The 21,681-nt window shown below is 50.6% G+C and overlaps 1 protein-coding gene across 5 annotated transcripts in view; it reads left to right on the forward strand.

The window, feature by feature from the left end:
* LOC122384613 (zinc finger protein 765-like) overlaps nt 1–21,681 on the forward strand; it is a 100,669-nt gene that overhangs the window by 28,071 nt on the left and 50,917 nt on the right. For 4 of the 5 annotated variants that reach the window (XM_043372197.1, XM_043372196.1, XM_043372200.1 and 1 more), the window contains 2 exons: nt 10,613–10,689; nt 11,157–11,244. In XM_043372197.1, the coding sequence (XP_043228132.1) occupies nt 10,613–10,689; nt 11,157–11,244 (165 nt within the window). Of the gene's footprint in view, nt 1–10,611; nt 10,690–11,156; nt 11,245–21,681 lie in introns of all 5 variants that reach the window. The other variant, XM_043372198.1, reaches the window with a different exon arrangement.

Genomic DNA, 21,681 nt, shown 5'->3' on the forward strand with positions numbered 1-21,681 from the left:
CAAGCCTGGCGATCCGTCCCGCCTGCTTGATTATACGAGTGAGCATGCGGGACGTGAAAGGCCGTCTCTGCCCATCGATGAATAGCACCTCCCCGGCGGGGCTGTTGCCTCGCACGGCCAGAAAATTGGCCATAGCCGCTACTGGACAGATTGAGACGTCCGGTCGGGCGACCAGCCATATATGTGAAGGGTCCACCGATGTTTTGGAAGAGGGTATCACTACTTCCATCCGACCGGCCCTGATGTGAACATTGCCTACGCGAATGGTATGGCGCCCATCTGACCCGAGAGACACTTCGCTCGGCCGAAGCATGGCGAAAAAGGCCAATGAGAAGGCCGCGCGAGCGGCGGCCCGGCCAACGGGATCCAGCGGGACACTGTCCAGCGCCGCAGACAACCGCTTTAATTCGCCGATGGAGACGGCCAGTCGCCGGTCTTGTCCCGGCCGTAGCCGTTTGGCGCCAGCCAAGAGGGTGTGAATTCGGAAGTCTGACGTGGGATTCTCCAAGCCGCGTATGCGGTGGCCGTACGCAATAGCAGAGGCGGCACTGGCGAGGGTGGCGGAGCTGCAACCAGCCTCAAACCGGGCACCCAGGAAATCAGCCAGCTCGCTGACGGACATGGGAAAAACGTTGACTGGTGTGCGGCGAGTGAACAGCTGCACTTGGGCCCAGACGCGCCGATATGCTTCGGCCGTTGACGGTGCTAGCGCCGCAGCAGTCAGCGCGGAGACGGCGTGCTGATGCCGAAGGCCGACCAGTCCCATGCTGTCGGCCGGGCATGAGCCGCCGGTCGCCTCTCCCGGAACTCCTGGACCAGACCCCGAGAGAGGGCGTCAGCAGCACAGTTCGTGATACCAGGGACGTGGCTAGCACTAACTAAAATGTCATTCAAAACCACCGTTACGAACAACTTACGTATCCAAATCATAATAGCCGGGGAGCGGGAAGATTGTGAATTGATGCATTCTACAACAGCAGCATTGTCTGAGCGGATTTGCACACAGCGGTGGGCAAACACGGACCGCCATACATAGATGGCTACCACCACTGCAATGAGCTCTTTGACCGCGATATCCAGCTGCTTGAGCTCCTGTGGCCACGTGCCTATGAGCCAGGCGGAGCCACATATTGCACCGAGCCCGTATGCGCCGGAAGCGTCAGTCTCAAGACGGAGGAGAGGGCCGGAGCGCCAGCGTCGGCCAACAAGCATGGAACGCCCGTTGAAGTGAGACAGGAAATCGAGCCATGCACGCATGTCCAGCCGAGCCGCACGGTTGATAGAAACACGGTGGTGCGGCCGGCGGACGCCTATGCACAGGTCTGACAGACGCCGAAGGAAGGGCCTACCCAGCGGCACCGCTATGCACGCGAAGTTGAGCCGCCCGATACATGCCTGCACTTCTCGAAGCAGTGCTTTCTTGCGCCGAAGCAGCAGGTTGAGCTCGGCAATAGTACGGGCGACTTTGTCCGGGGGGAGCCGCAGCTCGTTCGTGGCCACGTCGAGCTCGACGCCGAGGAAGCATAGCGACTGGCAAGGATCCACCGTCTTGTCGGGACGGAGGGGCACAGATAGCTGGCGGCATAGCTCCTTAAAACCCGCCAGAGATGTTGCACAGGCAGCTTGAGACTCACCAATGAATAGGAAATCATCCAGCACAGACACGATGGGGCCCGCTTGGAAATGTGTCTGAGCCATCCACACCAGCGCGTCACTGAAGCATTGGAAGATGCTGGAGCTTGAACTGCAGCCCATTGGCAGCGCTAGATCGACAAAAGCGGCGTCTCTCCAGCGGAACCCGAGCAGGGGGCAGTCTGACAGGCTGACCGGAATCATGCGAAAGGCGCTCGCTATGTCAGTTTTGGCCAGGTAAGGAGATTGAAATTGACTGATAAGCTGTACAGCCTGATCGATGGAGCCATAGCTCACAGCAGTGCGCTCTCGAGGGATATAATCATTGACTGAGTTGCCGAACGGAAAGGACAAGTGATGAATGACGCGATAGGTGCCAGGCGATTTTTTCGGAATGAGCCCAATCGGCGAAAATTTCCGGATCCACGGGGATGGAATAGGAAACGGACCCGCGATACGACCAGCTTCGCGTTCTGACTCAATGTAGCGATCAATGACCTGCGGTGCCTCCTCACAAGATCGCAAATTTATCACCCAATCCCCGACTGGGACCGCCTCGCAACCGAGCGAGAAGCCAGTTGCGAACCCTTGGACTAGCCGGGCGGCTATAGCAGGATCATAACCCAGCAGCAAGTCCTGGGGTACGTCATGGGGGACCCGCGGCTGAAAGGATCGCGCCACTTGTCGCAGACTATTTACGCTCGGATTTGGCTGCGACGCCGCGGCCGGCGGGGCCCCGCCTGTAGCTGGAGCGCCGGCACGCGTGCCCGGGGTGGGGCCCGCGACAGATACGGCACCTGTGCAGCCAAGTGCAATTGTCGCGGCGGCATCCGTTGGGGCTGTTGAAGCCGTAGCAGACTCGAAATGTTTGCCCCCCGCCGTTGGCGCGCGCCGGTGCTGGCGGAGCCCTCGCCGCTCCCCCGATGCCCTGTCCCATGGCGCTGAGCCATAGAGCCGAGTTTGGGGCGGTTACCCCCCAGGGATAGGCCTGAGGGGCCAGCTCCCTGGCGCGCCGGAATCTCTCGTCGAATTCCCGCCATGCATTGCCGAGCCCAGGCACCTGGAGCATGCTCACCTGCTGCATATGTTTGATTATCCCACCGGCGTCGGCAGGGTGAGCAGTGAGATAGACTCCCGCAAAGCGCAGGAATGCTGTCACCCAGCTGCTGAAAGACGTGATGGCTCGCGCTGTACGTCTCGGGCGAAGTCGCCCATCTATCAGGTCAAACGTGGTCGACTCCTCGCCGTCGGAAGAATGGAGTAGTGTGCCGAGGTCCACAAACTTATGGGCGACAATGGCATTCCGGGTAGTAGCAGGTATGGTGAGGTCGACCCCTAACTCATTCATACCTGGCGCCATGCCGCCGGGCAGCGGCGGCGCGTGTGGCGGCGGGTTGGCGTTCTCGTCTGCGTCGTTGGCGTCCATTGCGGGGAGGACGTCCATTGCCTGCTGCGCGTGGTCGGGGCTCATGCTGATGGACGATGGGCCCGCCATCCCCGGTAAAGTGGCGCGGAGGGCGTCTTGTACTAGCTGCGTCACCATCCCGCGTAGCTCGCCCGCCACCGCCGAGTCCTGCAGAGCGGTATTCCCAGCTACGGGTCGGTCGGAAGTCGTAGCCGCTGCAGCCGTTGCCGAAGCCGAAGCCGCCCTCCTGCCGCGCGCGGAAGAAGTACGTCCGCCGCGCACAGACGACGCCCGCCTGCTGCCAGCCGTCTCCTCTCGGCCTGGAGCTGCGGTTGGCTGCCTGCGTTGTGCTGAAACAGCTGGCCTGCCGCGCGCCGAGGTGGCCGGTCTACCACGCTTCGACGTCGCCGGCCTCTCGCGCGGCGACGCTCGCGGGCTGCTGCGCGTTGTGGCGGCCGGCGTGACATCTGCTGTGGCCGACCTTCGACGCGTCGATGTTGCCAGCGTGCCGCTGGGTGCGGACGGGGCCGACCGTCGGCCGCGCATCTGTCTGGGCAGCTCTGCGCCTTGCCCGTCCATGGCGGGCTCCCGCCTCCGCATGAAAGAGAAAGAGAACATGGGCACCTTGTAAGCGGCCAGTGCTGCAGCCGTTGGCTCACGCGAGATGGGGAGGAAGCAGTGTTGGGGGGGGGGGGGGGAGAGGGGGAATGGCCGGCCTTGGTCACCTATGAAACACTCAGCGTGCAGTCATCAGTGCGATGTCTCGTTTACATATCGCTAGGGACATTGATATTATAATCGCGAATATAATAACAACCTATAACTGATGCAAAAGGTACAAAACCGTATTGTGTCGTGACGAATAATCCTGTCGTAGGCAGTCAAAAATTGCGAGATATCGTGCGGCCGACCTGGCCCCGCAACTTGACAGATAATGAAGAAAAAGGAAACGCATGTTTAGCCGGGGTAAGTATATTAGGAAAGTGACACCGCCCCGACTAGCTCTGGCCACACTACGCTTGGCTGCAGCCGCGGACGACCTCAGTGAGCCAACGCTAGCCGGCCTCGGACGGGTGGACCCCGTCGGGGCCTAGGAAGCCGTCCGGGTATGGGCCGGGCAGGCAGCGGACAGGCTCCACGCGGAACCGCTGCCGCAGCGCCAGGTTGGCCAGCTTGCGCCTAGCCCGGTGCTGACCGACAGAGGCGTCCTGCGGCCGGCAGGCCGTGCGCGGTGGGATGGCTAGCATAAATACCACGTCGGCCCCAGCCGCCAGAACCCCCGCCGTGAGCTCGGCGAAGGCGGCGAGGAGCTGACGCTGTCGAAACTGCGGCCTCGCTAGGTCGTTGCCTCCAATAACCAGGAGGACGGCCGCCGGGCGCTTGTAGGCGACCTCCTGGATGGCCCAGCGCCGGAACGTCTCGTCCTGAATTCTGGCGCCAGATCGGCCCAGAAAAGTAATCTGCGCGTTGTACGCGCTGGGCCGGCCAGCCATGCGCCGAACGAAACTGTCTCCTAATACAAGAAGCATGCCCACCTGCAACACGAACAGTCTGCTAGTGTGTGCCCTATTGTCCTTTCGGGCAGAGACACAAAAAACGTCTGCTGCAATGCGGAAAAATGCAACAGTACATAATTAATTCTAAACGTGGCAGTGTCCCCGCCGGAAGACATGCATGGAGCCGACACGGCCGTTCAGGGGCGATATTGTGGCCTCAGACGCCCAGGTAACGCTTAGCCGCAAGCTCGCTCTCGTAGAGAGTACAGCTCGACACCGGCCATGGTACATGGTATTCGCCTGCGACCTAGCCCAGCTGGGACAGGTCACGGATGGGGAAGACGCTGGGTACGACGCATATCATAACCCGCCAATACTGCGAGCTCGCTCCGTATTAGAGTACAGCTCGACACCAGTCGACGGTAAAAAAGTACGCCGACCCCGTCAAGTATCCACTGAAACGTGGCACTTTTCCCCCCGGAGTAAACTCTGCTGCACCAGGTGTATGCAGAGAAATCGCACGCTTGCAACAAGGCAAGCTCCCACTGAACAGAAGAACCAGAACAGACGCGCCGCCGCCTTTAACGCGGAAAAGGGCACATCGGGGCAGAGCAGAGTCGGTTAAATTGAACCGACCTGCACCCTCCCCTAGGTCTGTGAGCGTGCTAGTACATATAGCATCAGGCACACACAGTGCACAGCGTGGAGAAAACACGCAAATTGCCGCCGGCTGGCGCGGCGCAGAACGTGAACAACGCACGCAGCGCAAAACGCCACCCCCGACACTCAAGAGCGTCAGAGGCCCAAGAAGGAAGCTTCGGGCAGGATAGCATGGGGTAGGCGCTATAATTACATGACTGATTATTGAATGCGTTCCTGGCAGATCGGTGTCTGTGTCGCTCAGCTACCTGCTGGTAGCCGGCTACCCTGCCTAGCGTATGCACTAACGCCCGCACCAACCGGACGTACCCTTTGCCCCTCGGGGCCGAGACCGCCAATAGCCCGCGGGCATGGACGGCCGTTGACCCGCGCCCGGCGGCTCGCTTGGTGGTGCGGTTGCCCCCGCGTCCTAAACGGTTTATCAATCGGCAGGGCAACATTATAGATACTCGGGATATTCGATAGCTGAAAATAATAACAAACTTTATCCTGCTGGACACTACCAAAAGAAAAGGAGAGATTGACTTATGGTATCAGACTCATCCGAAGCCAACACTAATCAACAACAATAGTAAGCACAAACATGCTTACCCATACGTTAGTAACGCAACAGACTGCCTCAATAAGTCAGCAACGGACCAACCGTTGGCACTTACGTGAATCTTGATATCCGAACCCAACGAGGTTTGAGGAAAAAGTGACCGCTCCTTTAGGGCCTTGACCGCTCCCCGCGGCGGCCGCCGCCGAGCGCTCATAGGTCCCGCCCGACCCCTGGCGGCGGCTTCCCGCTAAAACGCTGCCGCATTTGGTAACTTCGCTGCCGCGCCGGATACATAGAAAAACATTTTGCGTTCGGAACGCAAAATTACATTTCTTTGGAAAACTGTGGTCATCCCTGCCCTAACTTTCGGATGTCAAACAGTCCCCCTTCGCTCGTGTGATGTTGACGATCTGGATGGCCTGCAATCTCGGTGCATAAAAGCTGCCCTCGGATTATCCAAATACGCTCATCATTCTGCTTTGCTTGCAGCTTTAGGTATCCCGAGAATACATGAGCGGCTCAGACGAGCGGTGCTGCTAGCCTTATCGGGTATATTCCGCAGCCACCAACACCGACTGAAACACATTATGATACGAGAGCTGGCTGTTTTAGCTACCGAGCCTAGACAATTGCACGGAACATTTCTGGACCTGGCATACAAACTGTTAAACTGTTCTTTTCAAAACGTGCTCGATGCTGTGAGGGGTCATGTGGACCATAGCTTCATAGGCAGCGCGATCGACAGCGACGGTGTAGTAGATTCGCTCAGATTCCTTTTATATTCCAGCCAGACAGTGATGTCCCGTCGTCTCGTGAGGCTTCTGTGCTCATAGGTTTTTTTCACAAATGTGTTGACTTGTTAATGTGCTTTGCAATTGCGTTTTTAGTGTTGTGTTCATCGTCCTACATGCAGTATCTGTACTGCTTGTGTGTTTATTGGAAAGTGAAATGTGTATGTGTATTGTCTGAAAAAGACGCATAATAAATTGATGATGATGATGATGAATATAAAATGTGGGTCTTGGAATTATGCACAAAAACCAATTTCCTGATCCTACGCACACAAACCCACACCTTTGGATGTGGACTTACTGCATCTCGTTTCTACCCACTGGTGTCAATTTGTATACTTTTGGTGGGCCCTCGGCCCCCCCAATCCTTAGTTCGGCCCCCCAATGTTTTTTTCAGATTTGCGCACTAAGGCAATACCTATATCCATGCAACGTTAGACATTCTTCGACATACGTTAATTTCCATGTTCGTCAAGTTTTTTCCTCGATTTGGTAACAATTATTTCACCACGGATTACCATAACACGCAGCGAATTTGGCGAAGCGCAAAACCGCGTCGAGCTTCTGCTTGGATTTCTGTGGGACGCCGGTGAAAACAGGGCGCCGGAGGGCAAATTAGTCACGTGACTATTACGAAGTTCTCCTCTCCTCTCCTCGCCTTGTAGAGGCTGATTGTCACGAGTGAATTTCAAGAGCCTTGATCAAATCGCCCCAGGCGCCCTGTTTTCACCGTCGTCCTTTCTGTGAGAGGTCGAAAATGTTTTGATTTGCCCCCCGTATTGAAATTTAGTTCTCTATATACCGTGTTGCAAATGAACATGGATATACGGAAGTACTTCGCGAAGAGGGTACGTATATCTTTCCGTTCATTAAAAGGAGACAATAGCATACATAACGTTGAATGACATGATTGTTGTGGGGTGCGGAATGTAACTAGTTCGCAAAATCAATGAATTCGTGCTGCCGCCAATGCTAAACGCTGCCGCGGAGATATGCCTATCATTTGAATATAATGCAGGTGCCACTCGGTGTTTACAGCTGGAGCTGAATGACCGTGTTTCATATATCTTATAACGGTATACCTACAGATGTTACAGATAGTACTCAGTGAGCATCTCCAGTTGGTCTGTACAGAGGCTTTCCCTGCTAATGTCCTATTTTATTTTATTTTATTTTTTTAATTTTTTTTCTCGGTACCTCAAAATAAAGTGGCCGAAATCCGAGGAGAAAAAAATAGAGGTATGTAGGTTGCCGCGATCTGCCAGTGTCGCCCCCCCCCCCCCAACCATTTTCATAAATTGACACCGCTGTTTCTACCAGTTGTAGCCACAGAGAATGTAGTTTTCAATCTATGTATTTCTACTGACTACAGACGGCAGCCTTTGTATGCGTAGTTCATTGAAGACCGTAAAAACTCTGTTCAGCGCGCAGTTCTGTGTCGCAGTATCCCAAACAATTACAGCGTCCTTAGCAAAGCCACCATACACTGCGCCTGAAAGCGTCAAAAAGAAAAAAACTTGCCAGCCTCGACAGCATCACAACAACGTTACGGGACACGTTCACAACATGGCTCCCCAAATTCGTCTTAACGAATTTTATCGCATCTAAGCGCAAAAAAAAAACACTGCTTTCCCGCAACAGCGATAGCATGACCATGCTCCAATGCTATCGAACCAACGGCAACAACAAAACATCACCTTTTTTCTTTACAAGTAGGTATCTCAACCAGCTCGTCGTCGTCGTCGTTGTTCCCCCCGGCCCTTAGAGGGGCGTAGCCAGGTGGCTCAGTTGGGCACGGTAGCCAGCGGCCAAGGCCACCACCACGCTGTCATCCCGTAAGTCGGTCGCCGTTTGGTGAATAGTGCCCACTCGTGCCAGGCGGCGCCCCGCCAGCGCCGGACATCGCAGCAGGACGTGCCGCGGGGTGTCGGCCTCCTCTCGGCACACGCGGCATAGCGCGGCCGGACACTCCACTGAGCTGCACTGGTCGCATCCAGGCGTTAGGCGACGGCCGATACGGTGGAGGTACTGCTACGAGCATGACCAGTGGCCGGCTCGGAGCTGATGGATGTCAACCGCGGAGCGGCGACATCCGACACCCTCCAGACATTTTGGAATCTGAAGAGACCCGCCTTCACGAGGTGGACTCCGTGGGGGCCTGCCCCCGCCCCCGTTGTGGAGAGCGGCGGGGGGCTACGGAACGGGTCCCAGTCCGCCCCCTGGGGGCCGGACGCCGGTGGCCAACGCGCCACCACGTCGTCATCTCAACCAGCTTAACAACACTCTAGTCCCACGCATCGGTCGCTCACTGCTCCTGGTTCACATGGTTCCTGGACTGGAAATCGATCACATGTGTTTCGACAACACTGCACTGCTATGCACTGCGTACTCGCGTTCATGGTTCCTCGACTGGAAATCGTTCTCTTGTGCGCATCAGCAGTATCAGTCGACCGACCGGTCGGATGAAGCGCGATGACCCCACTTGCACGCACACTTTGCGCACCAGTCCATCTGCGCTCGGCTGCACCTCGATGATTCGACCGAGTAGCCAACGCGCCCTCGGTTCTGCGTCGTCGATGACCGCAACGATGTCGCCTGGCTTCAAGTTGGGCTGCAGACGGCACCACCTCCGGCGCTATTGAAGAGTCGGGAGGAACTCTCGACGCCATCTGGTCCAGAATTGGTTGACCAGGAATTGAACTCCGCCAGCGCTGCCGGGTATACAAATCTTCTGAGCTCTAGGAGCCAGGTTATGGTACAGCAACTCTACTTTTAAGGGTGAGGATCTGATTGGGACTGAGTGGCACGATGGTGTCATCGGACACACCAGCGCTGTATGACAACGGGCGACTGTTGACAATCGCTTCAGCCTCTGTTAGGAGTGTTCGGAATAGCTCATCATCCATAGTGTGCCCGTGTGTGGATATCAGCGAGGTAAGAACTGATCGTGCGCATCCGATCATTCGCTCCCACACACCTCCCATTGAAGAAGCCTGCGGCACATTGAATCGGAACTGGAACCAATCGCAGTGTGTCTTCAGTAGCTCACCACGAATCTGTACGTGGTCTTCTTCTTTGGGTGCTTCTTCGAGCATGTTCTTCCCTCCGATAAAGTTGGTCCCGTTGTCACAAAACAACTGTTTCACGGGTCCTCGACGACACACAAAGCGCCTGCATGCATTTAAAAATGAATCAGCTGAGAGCGAGTTGACCGACTCCAAATGGATCGCACGCGAGGCAAGACAGGTAAAGAGTATTCCCCAGCGTTTGACGTTGCTCCGTCGTTTTTTTATATAAAACGGTCCGAAGCAGTCGATCGCACTGTTGGTGAACGGCTCCACTGGCTCCATCCTTTTTTTCATTTATTTATACCACATCACACACCATTCATTTGCATTACACTCACACACACATCTCCTTCCTGTCCACTGGCTCCATCTTTTCTCGTGGGAGATCAGCCATCTTCTGGTGGGAGTTGCATCTCTTGCACACCTAAAATGTCTCAAAATCGAAGCTGAAAAGATAAAAAACTGCTATAAAGCGGAAATGGTTAGCTTTTACATATATTCAAAAGGTACCGTTGGACAAACTGTATGAGCAGGAGCACATAAGTACAATATCAGGTTATGGAAATTTTTCCCATGTTTAGGGCACAAATTATGGAGGGGCAAAAATATACGTTTGCCCCTCCTCCAAAAGTTTCGTAGGGACGATGCCTTCTCTGCCTTCTCTGCCGACGATGCCTATCCGTCGCCCCTGTAAGCGGTCACTGAAGGTCTGGCTGCCGCTGAGTCACGTTCACGCTTAGAATGCCTACAAAACGAGTCTGCGGAGAGGAAACTTCTATTGAACGCAAACGCTTGTCATTTAAGAAAGGCAACGTATGGTAAAGTATATGGGCATTTGGTTACGTCTTCAGATGATCGAACAGAATAATTATATGGTTTCTTGTCGATTTTTTGTCACAAATTATGGGGGGAAAACCTTTTGCCCCCACGAGTTTGCCAGGGGGAAGCTGCTCCCCGCCCCTTCCCCCGAATCCGCCGCCCCTGGCTCAGTGAATATGACACATGTGTTTATTCGGTAGATGACGACTGGGACGCCAAGTGGAGGGTGGATGTTCCCGACCGGGACCCGCTGGAGCTGGCGCCCGACACTAAGAAGGTAAGTATGTATCAATCACCTCTTACGGTAGGTTCCTTGATTTGAATTTAGTTATGATTTCGTTTAAGAAAGTGTGTATCTTTTATTCTTTGTCCGAATTTGCATGTCGGATAAAGATAAAAACTTGCCGACTGGAAAGCGTAGACTGGACTATTAAAAGTGGGTTCACCTCTTCAAATGCTGTGCAAGCATGTTAACAAAACATGAGCACCAAGATGCCTTAAAATGACCGCATGATGGCATGCCAACGACATATATATTTGTTTCGCAAACTTATCAATCCGATAAATCGCTTTACTGTTATCTTTTTGTTTTTGCCTCTTCGAGGAAAAGGTCAATGATTCTTCACGTACTTAATCGTTTGACCATTTTCACTATTTGTGTGTTTCGATTTTATCGATGGACCATTGGATTTGGCTGTTAGTACTGGCGACATCAGCCGAGTGAAATCATGTTTTCTTTGTCAGGCTTTCCTCGGCGATGGCGCTGTCAAGGAGGAGTCCGAGGCTTCCATTGCCGCCGTCGGCGAAGGAGACCAGGCGACAGGCTCAACAGGTGAGGCGCTATTGTGGTCCGGTGGCTACGGAGGAGCATTGAAGGGACAGTATCATCGAAAAAATCAATGTATGGAGCTGAAAGTTTTTTTTTACTAGCATTTCTCATTTTTCTGAATCAGAAAAACATAGTTTGAGGACCGAACTCGGTGAAAAATTTTGCAGTCATTTTCATGAGCGAACCACCACTACAAGCATGGCCGCCACCATGGATGAAGTATTCCCCGCCACTTTGGAAGCCTGCGAAATTACTACAAAACTGGCGCAGATAATACATTGTTGACGCTACGCTTACGCAGTCGTTCTTCTGATTGAGTTGTCGTTAGGGAGAGGCAGCCTTAAGGCCGCCCCTCACTGGACCTTGCATGCGGGTTGCGGGTCTGCGGGTTTTGGGTTTGCGGGTATAATTCTCGTTCATGGAGTGATTACACCATTCAAAAAATTACATATTAATAAATAACAGCACACCGAACCAACAACCGACTCCGACAAAATACACCAAAACTCGCAGCCCTTTTAGCAAGGAAAATCGAAAATTGACTCAAAATCAAATTTTGGAATGCAATGCGAGGTGACTCGCATGTAAAAATTTGCAGACTCGTTTGTTAGATGGTAATGTGGGTCGCTTAACCTTCGCCCCAGTGGGGGGGGGGGGGGCATATGTTTACCACCCTGTCGCGTTTTTTTTCGTGTGAATAAAAAACCGTGGCGCGAAGCGCCGCGCCGCTTGAAGTAGCTTGCTATACATCAATTTGGGACAATGTGTGAAATTTTTTACCCCAGGTCATGTCAGGTCAGGTCACCAGGTCAAGTTAACTGACCAAGCCTAAAAAAGTTTGCAATCATGTCCAGACTGCAGTGTTTGTCATAGAGGTTTTAAACTTGGTGGATTGCATGATGTTATGGGCACCTATAATTTGTATATCTCGGATTTTTTATATCCGTGACCTAAGGTCAGGCCAGTGGCGTGACCTTTCCATTATTAGTCAATGGAGAAAAATGAAAATGCCTCTAGATCCGTGTGTACGCATAGGAAGACTCAAAATGTTTCAGAATCACAATGATTTGGACCACCCGTGACGACCAAGGTGTCTTTTTTGCTGATAGTCTCTAGAAAGGTCATCCGAGGTCATTTGAGGCTACAAACAGATTTTTGCCAATAACTCTCGATTAGAAATAGATAGAATGCTGGGGATGGCTTCATTGTGTTTGGCTCATTGAGACGAATCGACTGATATGCAACCTGACCTATTTGGGTCACCATGTGACGTTGACCTGAGGTCAAAGTTTGACCTTGACCCTTAAGGTAAAAATATATTTTTTAAAGCGACTGAAGGAGAGAAACACGATAGTGCTATTGCCAATTCTTCATCTTTGCTGGTTCAAAAGTTATTCGTGAAACAAAGTTTTATCCAAAAACAACTATTTTCACAATGTTTGACCTATGGAGGCTTAACCGTTGACCTGACGTCAATTTTGATGATGACTGTCAAAAGAAGAGTTCAAAAGCTATCGATTGCTTTTCCATGCGTTTTTCTAGCTATCATAGTTCCTGAGAAAACGGCATGTTTTCTGAAAAATATAATGACATTGGCAAATTTTTACCTTTGATGACTTCTGGTGACCCCAATATTGCTCAAAGATGAAAAATGACTGAAATACTTTCAAACGTACGCATTTAGAGCTATCGACTGCTTTTTACCGCGTCTTTCTAGCCCTCTTAGTTTTTGAGTTAGAGGTGGGTGGTAACATATGCCCCCCCCCCCACTATGGCGAAGCTGGCTGAGACCGCCACTGGGGCGCGGTTAACATAACCCGGCACCGCCTGGGCTATTTCCGTACCCACGACAGCCGGGGGGGGGGGGTCGGATCCGACCCCCCTCCCCCTGTTATCTCGAGAACCAATGGTCGTATCGAGCCCCGCGAGGCGGCGTTCGAAAGGTCTCTACGAGACCTTCCCAAAGCACTCTTAATATTTTAAGATTAAGGTCAACTTTCGGGTCAAGATCAGGTCAAAGGTCAAATTCTGGGGTTTTGCATGATTAGGCTTACGGACAGCGGAATCGATAGCTGCTGCTCGAAACTCACAAAAAAAATGACCTCAAAGACCTAGTGAAGGTCATGTGCGTATAGGGGTCATACCACAGGGGAGCACTGCCGCTTCAACCCTATTGGCCGTAGTGTCTAACGGTGGCGGCCACATTGCGCAGACCAGGAACCGGCTGCCGCCTGTGTTGAGGAATAGGGAATTCGGGACCTTGATTTACGTTTGCGGCCGCCATATCCGTTACGTTCAAGTTACGTAGATACGGAACCCGGCATCTTACGCAGAATTGAGTGGGGAACACGATCGTATCTTCAGAATTCCTCCAATTCACTCGCCGGACCTACATTTGCCCCGGCCGAGGGGTTGATTGAACCCACCTCGCTAATGCGTCGCTAATTAAACTAGAATTAAGCGGTACAGTGGTCGTATGCGGCAAAGTACAATGCAGAGTGACTGGTAGGAACCCGCTGTAAGGGTCTCAGGTCAACCGGTGACCTCTGTGAGGTCAGGTCAAGTGATCAAAGGCACGGGTTCGGTTTTTGGTAAATGACTTCGCCAAAAATGGCCGTAGAGCCGCGATTTTGGCATCATCGTGTTCAGCTAGCTCAGGCGCATCGAGTGACATACTTTTTGTTCGGGTCAGGTCAACTTAGGGTGTTGACCTCGGGTCAAGGTCAGGTGAGCACCCCCAGGTCACGAAGTTGGTCGAAAGAGGTCATGTCGCATATCATTCGATTCGGCAGGTCTTCCTGAGTCCATTGGTGGCTTTCCCGACTCGCTGGCTCAATTTGATGGGGAGTTATTGAAAAAAAACTGTGACCCTTGTGACGTCACAAATGACGTCACGCAAGGGCAACAATGCAAGTATGAAGCATAGAACCTTGCAAAGAGTGCATGAAATCATGATTCTATATGCTTGAGATAGTTTCAGATCATTCTCGGCGCCAAAATAGCAATGTTCATATTTCCCCATTGACTTATAAGGGTGTAACGTATTAGTTCCTTGTATCTGAGGATTTTTTAGGATTTCATCTTGTTCTCCACTCAATTCTGCGTAAGATGCCGGGTTCCGTGTCCACATAGCTTGAACGTAACGGATGCAGCGACCGCAAACGTAAATCGAGGTCCCGAATTCCCTATTCCCCAACACAGGCGGCGGCCGCTTTCTGGCCTGCGCAACATGGCGGCACCGTTGGACACCATCTGGCGGCCGATGCGCCTTCCACATTATAGAGTTCAGTGGGTCATACTAAGTACGGGTCAAGGTCAGGTCAGGTCACGAAAGGTCACGGTTTTCACTTTCTGCTACATGGGCGTGCGACACATGTTTTATGGCTTATTTTTCACGCCGAATCCGATGGTAATGGTTATATGTGACCCCAAGTCACTGTGCTGGTGATAAGTGTGCATTGAAAGCATAAAAAATCGTTTATACCATACATAACTAAACGAGGGCTAAGAAAAAAATTCAATTTTTCAACTTTTTATTTTTGACATAAAAATGTTTTTTTCTAGACGAGCTTTGTCCCAGTAATCTAGTGGTGCCATTTGTTTTCACATGCGATGTTCAGAAGTGCCTCTAATTCACGAAAATGCTTATGACGTCACCATCCCTATGCATGTTGGAGCTATTTTTTACAATTTGGGGGTCAAAAATCAAGATAGAAAGTTGAAATTTGGGACATCTAATGTTCTAATAGAGCTCTATAGCAAATATTCCGTTTTTTTTTTTTTAAATTCTCAAAATTTTGGATTTTATTAGCTATTTTCCAAAAAATATAGTTTTTTAATTTTTAGGGGTGAAAAACGCATTTTGTGGGAAATCCGAGATAGCCATTTTAAAGAACTCGTTGAGCTGCGTCTATTCATGTCCTTAATTTGCAATTTGCTTTAAACCTTGATTTTTGGCGATTTTTTAAACATTTACCACTTTTTGACTGAAAACGCCATGTAGTTACATCACTAAAATCGATATATCTAAAAAAGTTTTGAAAAAAAATCTTAAAAATTACACAGAAGACGTCAAATTGATGGGGGAGAAGGTATGCCAAGTTTCAAGTTGATAGCGTAAGCGGTTCATGAGTTATTCGAGAAAAACTGAGGGGGGGGGGGGTCGGATCCGGGTCGGATCCGACCCCCCCCCCCCCCAGGTGGTCGCGGGATAAAGTGTATTCTTAAACTTTGAAGAAAGCCGAAAATCCAAAAACTTGCAACCGCATGCGAGGTACAGTGTGGGGCGGCCTTCAGGTATTGCCTATGAAAATATCACGTGACAATATTCCTGTACTTGAAGTAAATGTGAAGTTATACATTTGAGGGAGATCGTGATTCAAGCTGCAGGAATTCCTTTGTTGAGCCACTAGAATCCGAAGGGAAAAGCGGGAAATGCCTATGACTATTTAATGAAGTTAACGGTGATGATAAAGTGCGAAAAACGTTTTGACTTTATAAAATTTGATGAAATGACCAGGGAAAAGTTTTATTACTGACGGTCAATTCTTAACGGCGCAAACATTTAAACAGTGAGAAGAGTGGAGCGCGATTCGAAGTGTAGTACACATTTCGTACTTTGAGCGGCGACAGCGGGAGAACGGTGTGGAGCTTCGAGGATCGGTCTTCAGTTCCCGGACCAGAAAGGTGGGGCCTATGCAATATCAAATGTCATCAAAATGATGATACTGTCCCTTTAACCCTCGCCGGCCGAGGGGGGGGGGGCGGGTGCCGCCCCCCCATAGGGTTTTTTCGCGATAGCTCCGAACACGCTGGCGATAGAGAGCTGAAACTTGCCATACCTGACCTTTGATCCAAGCCGCATCTTTTGACACCAACCGCATTTTTGGGTCAGGTCAGGTCACTGACCTATGACGTCATAAGTGAACCTCTGCACGGTCTTCAGATGTCGCAACTTCGCAACGCCCTCACTGCCAGAGGAGATGTTACAGGGAAATGAAACTTGCAGGATCTAGTATCCATTATGAGTCTCACAACTTGTATATCTCGGATTTTTCCTAAAGGTCATATGAGGTCAGGTCATTTTCGTGACCTCACCATTATAAGTCAATGGGGAAAAATGAAAACTGCTATTCTGGCGCCGGGAACGATCTCCAACTATCTCAAGGACACAGAATCGTGATTTGATGCACTCCTTGCAAGGTTAGATGCGTCACTTTTGCAATGTTGACCTTCCGTGACGTCATTTATGACGTCATCAAGGTCATATTAGTTTTTCGTCAATAACTCCCGATCAAATTAAGCTAGCGAGTCGAGAAAGCCACCAATGGACTCGGAAAGACCTGCCGAATCGAATGATATGCGACATGACCTCTTTCGACCAACTTCGTGACCTGGGGGTGCTGACCTGACCTTGACCTGAGGTCAACACCCTAAGTTGACCTGACCCGAACAAAAAGTATATCATTCGACGCGCCTGAGCGAGGCGAACACGATGCTGCCAAAATCGCGGCTCTGCGGCCGTTTTTTGCGAAGTTATTCACCAAAAACTGAACCGTACCCTGGGGCACTTGACCTGACCTCAGAGGTCACCGGTTGACCTAGGACCTTAAAATCGGGTACCAATCTCTGCGTCTCGTAACGGCGCACACGCTCGTTTTTTCCGCGACGCGCTAGCTCCACCAGGGGCGAAACGGCGAGGGGGGGTCGTACCCGCCCCCCCCCCCCTCGGCCGGCGCGTATGTAGAAAACCAATAGGTCCGGCGAGGGTTAAGGGAATTACTTTGTAATCTAAAGAACATTTTCTGTGAGCTGGCCGACCTCGGTCGCGCCTTAGAGGCCATTAGCTCACCTGTTATTAGCTTGATGATTGACTTGCAGTTTTGTTTTCGGTAGCTGCATTACTTTTACGGGGCGTCCCACTACTCTCGATACCTTTGGATGAATTCCACTGCACGTGCCACGTGCGAAGTGAAGAGGTGTCTTTTTTCATTATAGTTAATAAATGGCCGATTTTTAACCGGTGGCGCTGAAGCTAGGCCTTCGGATGAACACCGAACAGTTGGCACCCATCGGGAAAATCATTTTCATGTGGGTATCACAGTTGATGTGTAGGTAACTGTTCACTGTACCGGCACAAGTGCAGGGATCCATTTCCATATCTCGAGAACGGCTGGGGATCTTGTGAGGATGCTTTCACCGTTCGCAACATCGTTGAACCTGTCATATTTTGTAGCGCTGCTGCCAGGGGCTCCGCCACAGGGGGTACGCGGGGGTCCGGACCCCCTCAATAATTCCCATGGGGGGTACAGTACCCCCCAATATTCCGAATACCTGTAACCTTGTTTTGCGTTAGCATGACTAAATCATTCACAGAATGTGTTGAATAATTTAATTAGAATGTGTTGATGGTCGCAAAGCTAAGGAATTTAAGATCTAGAAATGTAGGGAAACACGAAGATGTTGTAACACACGAAGTGCTCAACCATTGCCGACCTATATTTATGGGAGTGTCATTATTCTACCATTTTGTTATTATTATGAATGCGTTTAAGATTGCTAGGATTAACTTAGCATGCTAGAATTTGGCAATAAATTCGTGAGAGGGGTCCAGCTTGCAGGACACATCCTAGACACAACACCCGCCCCAAAAGAGCTTCAAATCGATCTGAGAACCCTCTTTCCATGTGAGATCACCCGATAGTGTGTGTGTGTGTGTGTGTGGGGGGGGGGGGGGTAAGCCGGTCTTTCGAGCACCATACTAGTTTGAGAGCCTAATGCGCTGTCTGATGGCTAACACCGCCCTTGGAGCACGCAACAGCGGCCTCCTTTCCTTTAAGAACGTTGATTTGAGAGGCCGCCATGTCGGTGTCATTGAGCTCCGCTTCTCGGTTTTCGACTCCTCTTGCAAACTGAACCTTGTGTTTTTCGGTTCATAAAGCAAAATCCTCCCGATGGAATTGTTAAGTTTCCTTTGAACTCTAGAAAAAACGGCAATTTTTCATCGATTTCGGGAGCTGCAGGGGGGTGGGGTGGGGGTGGGGGTGGGGGGTAGGGGTGGGGTGAGTTCACCCAAAATGCCCACCTTGGATCCGCCAGCGAGGTTTTGTGTTTTTGGTCGGACCCCCCCAATCCCAAAACCGTGGCGGAGCCCCTGGCTGCTGCCTTTTTTAACGAACATTTTAGAAAAGTGTGTCACAGCAGTGGCTATACAGGGTGTCCGGAAAGTCCTGGCGCTTTTCAATTTTGAAAACAAATGCCATTGGTTCATAGATACCTACTCAACAATAGATCAAAATGATGACCAAGGACACCAAGCCACATACCTCTGCCACGTGCTCACTGCTCTTTCGATGTAACCACCGTCTGCGCCGACGACGGCCTCGACGGGGTGGGGGGGGGGGGGGCGGAAGCGCCTGCGGGTTTTTACGATGTAGGATATTTCTAGGTCCTCCCATGGTGTCATGATGCGAGCTTTCCGCTGCTCCAGGTTGGTATGAGAGGTGGCCTCGATCCTGTTCTGCAAAATGCATAGAACGTTTTAATCGAGTGGGTTATGATGGGAGAATAAGGCAGCTTAACACGCTCAGTGGAAGGGTTGCGAGTACTACGCCCAGTGGAGGGGGGGGGGGGAGCGAATGTCGCCCCCCCCCCAAGATCTCAGCTCCTATTGAAGTAGAGAGATGAAATTTGGAGGGTAGGTGGGGTCATGAAGAACCCTGTTGTGTGTGCATTTTATGACCCGAGGTCAATATCTTCAAGGTCAAATAAGGCCAAATGTGGTCAAATTTGCCATATGAGCGACTGTTTTGTGTTTACACGCCGATAACTCAAAACGTCACCGGATGATTTCTATTTCTTTCACTATACGACAGAGCATACATTTTTGCGTATGTATACAGTATAATGAATCTCGAGTTAACCCTCGCCCATGTAGGGGGGGGGGGGGTTGGTGCAACCCCCCCCCCCCTGAGGTTTTTCTTAGCTACACGCCGAACTGTTTCAGATAGCCTGCTCAAATTTTCAGTACCCTCTGGGGCATCCTTTGCGCAACTTTTGATATTTTTTTGTCAAGGTCATGTCAGGTCACGGAGTTATGACGTCATAAAGGGAACAACCTCCGGACAGATTTACGCTAAATTGGAGATTGCTTCACATTGGTATAAATGCCGACTGACCTGACACACTGATGGATTGTTTTAGAATCACAACTGGCTGATTTGACATTGGCACAATGTCCGTTGACATTTTGAAGGTTACTTAAGGTCAAGGTAAGGTCAGTGACCTCGGTTGACCTGTAATGACTTTTTGCACTTGTATGCCTTTTCGGGGTATTTTGATGCCCTGAATTTGAATTTGCTATCCATTTCAGGCATCGTCGGTTGTTTCTTGTAGTTTATTTTGGGTCAGGGTCAGGTCAGTGACGTCACACGCCTGACGTGACCCAATGCACAAATGACCTTGCAGACTTCCGATGCTCCCAACGCATCATTTTTAGAGTTATGACATCGAAATACACACCAAACGATAGAGAATTGATCAAGGATCACGATAGTGAAGGTTTCAAGTCGATATCTTTTACCGTTTTGCCGCAATCGGCGCGGAAATCTGAAAAAGCTAGATTTTTTTCCGAAAATGTGACCTTTGACCGGTCATAAGCAGTGACGTACCCAAGGGGGGGCCACGGGGGCCATGGCCCCCTCCTGAGCGCCGAAGGCGCTCAGGGGGCCCCTCAGGCCCCGGTATATTTTTTTTTCAAACACTGGATAAAACGTCTTTTACTAGGAAGAAAAAATGATATCAAAGTTTCATTTATGTGCCACTGGTTACCCGAGGGGCCCCTGATGACCCGATGGGCCCCTGCAGTCATCCGAGGGCCCCCGGTTTCCTGGGCCCCTGGTCGCCTAGGAGCACCTGGTAGCCGGGGCCTGGTCGCATGGGGCCCCTGATTGCCTGGGGTCCCTAGTCGCCTAGGGGGCCCTGGTAGCGGGGGCCTGGTCGCATGGGGGCCCTTGGTTGCCTGGGACCCCTGAGGGCCCCTGGTTGCCTGGGGGCCCCCGGGTGACCGAAGGGCCCCTTCGGAAGCAGGTGGCCCCCTCCTGGGCGAAATCCTGGGTACGTGCCTGGTCATAAGTAGGTCAAATGTTGACCTAGGACCAAAAAATATACCACCAATCGCGAGATCTCGTTGATAGCAATCCGTTGGTCTTTTCCGCTAAGCTCTACGACGCTCCGTTTTCAAACGCCAGGGGGGGTCGCACCAACCCCCTCCCCTGCATGGGCGAAGGTGGCAAAACACCGTTTACGGGCGAGGGTTAATCAACCAATAAATATGGCAGTTAGAAGCCTGCTAAGAGTAAAGGCCTGGCTACACTATGCGTTTTCTGCGTGCGTTTTTTGCGTGTTTGCGTGATTTGCGTATTATCGTTCTAGAAAAAAAGCTTATAACTAATACAACTTTATATTATTTATATAAAAGTTAATACAACTTTCATATAAATTAAAAGTTTATATAAAAAACATAAAACAAGAACGTAATATCGTTTCTTTCTAGAACGATATTACGCAAATCACGCAAACACGCAAAAAACGCACGCAGAAAACGCATAGTGTAGCCAGGCCTTAAGATGTCGCCGGCTGAGGTGGGGATGGGTTCTGGACAAAATATCGAAATGCAAAATATCGAATCGCAAAATATCGAAGGTAAAATATCGAAGTGACAAAATATCGAAAGCAAATTATCGAAATGGAAAAATATCGAACTTGCGAAATATCGAAAAGCAGAATATCGAAATGGCAAACTATCGAATCGCAAAATATCGAAATCGCAAAATATCGAGTTGCATAATATTGAAGTTGGAAAATATCGAAAGACAAAATATCGACAGACAAAATATCGAAAATACGGAATATCGAAAGACAAAATATCGAAAAGGCAAAATATCGAAAGACAAAATATCGAAAAGACAAAATATCGAATGCAGAATATCGAAAAGACAAAATATCGAAAGCAGAATATCGAAAAGACAAATTATGGAAAGCAGAATATCGAAAAGACAAAATATCGAATGCAGAATATCGTAAAGACAAATTATCAGTTAGAAGAATATCGAAAAGACAAAATATCGAAAGCAGAATATTGAAAAGAATCGCTGATGCATTGACATTTCTGATACTTCTTGCTTTGAAATGCAAAAAAAAAAACATCACAGGCTGTGTTGGGCTGGGTTGGGTTGGGTCAGGTTAGGTTAGGTTAGGTTAGAATAGGGTAGGTTAGGTTAGGATAGTATAGGTTAGGTTAGGTTGGGTTGGGTTAGGTTATGTTTGGTTGGATTGGGATGGGTTAGGTTAGGTTAGGTTAGGTTAGGTTGGGTCAGGTCTGATTAGGTTAGATTATTATTTTAAATCAAATGTAACCTGTTTCAGTATCATATGACCTTT

Source organism: Amphibalanus amphitrite, unplaced genomic scaffold, assembly GCF_019059575.1.
Source record: "Amphibalanus amphitrite isolate SeventyFive unplaced genomic scaffold, NRLGWU_Aamphi_draft 000194F_arrow, whole genome shotgun sequence".
NCBI lineage: Eukaryota > Metazoa > Arthropoda > Thecostraca > Balanomorpha > Balanidae > Amphibalanus > Amphibalanus amphitrite.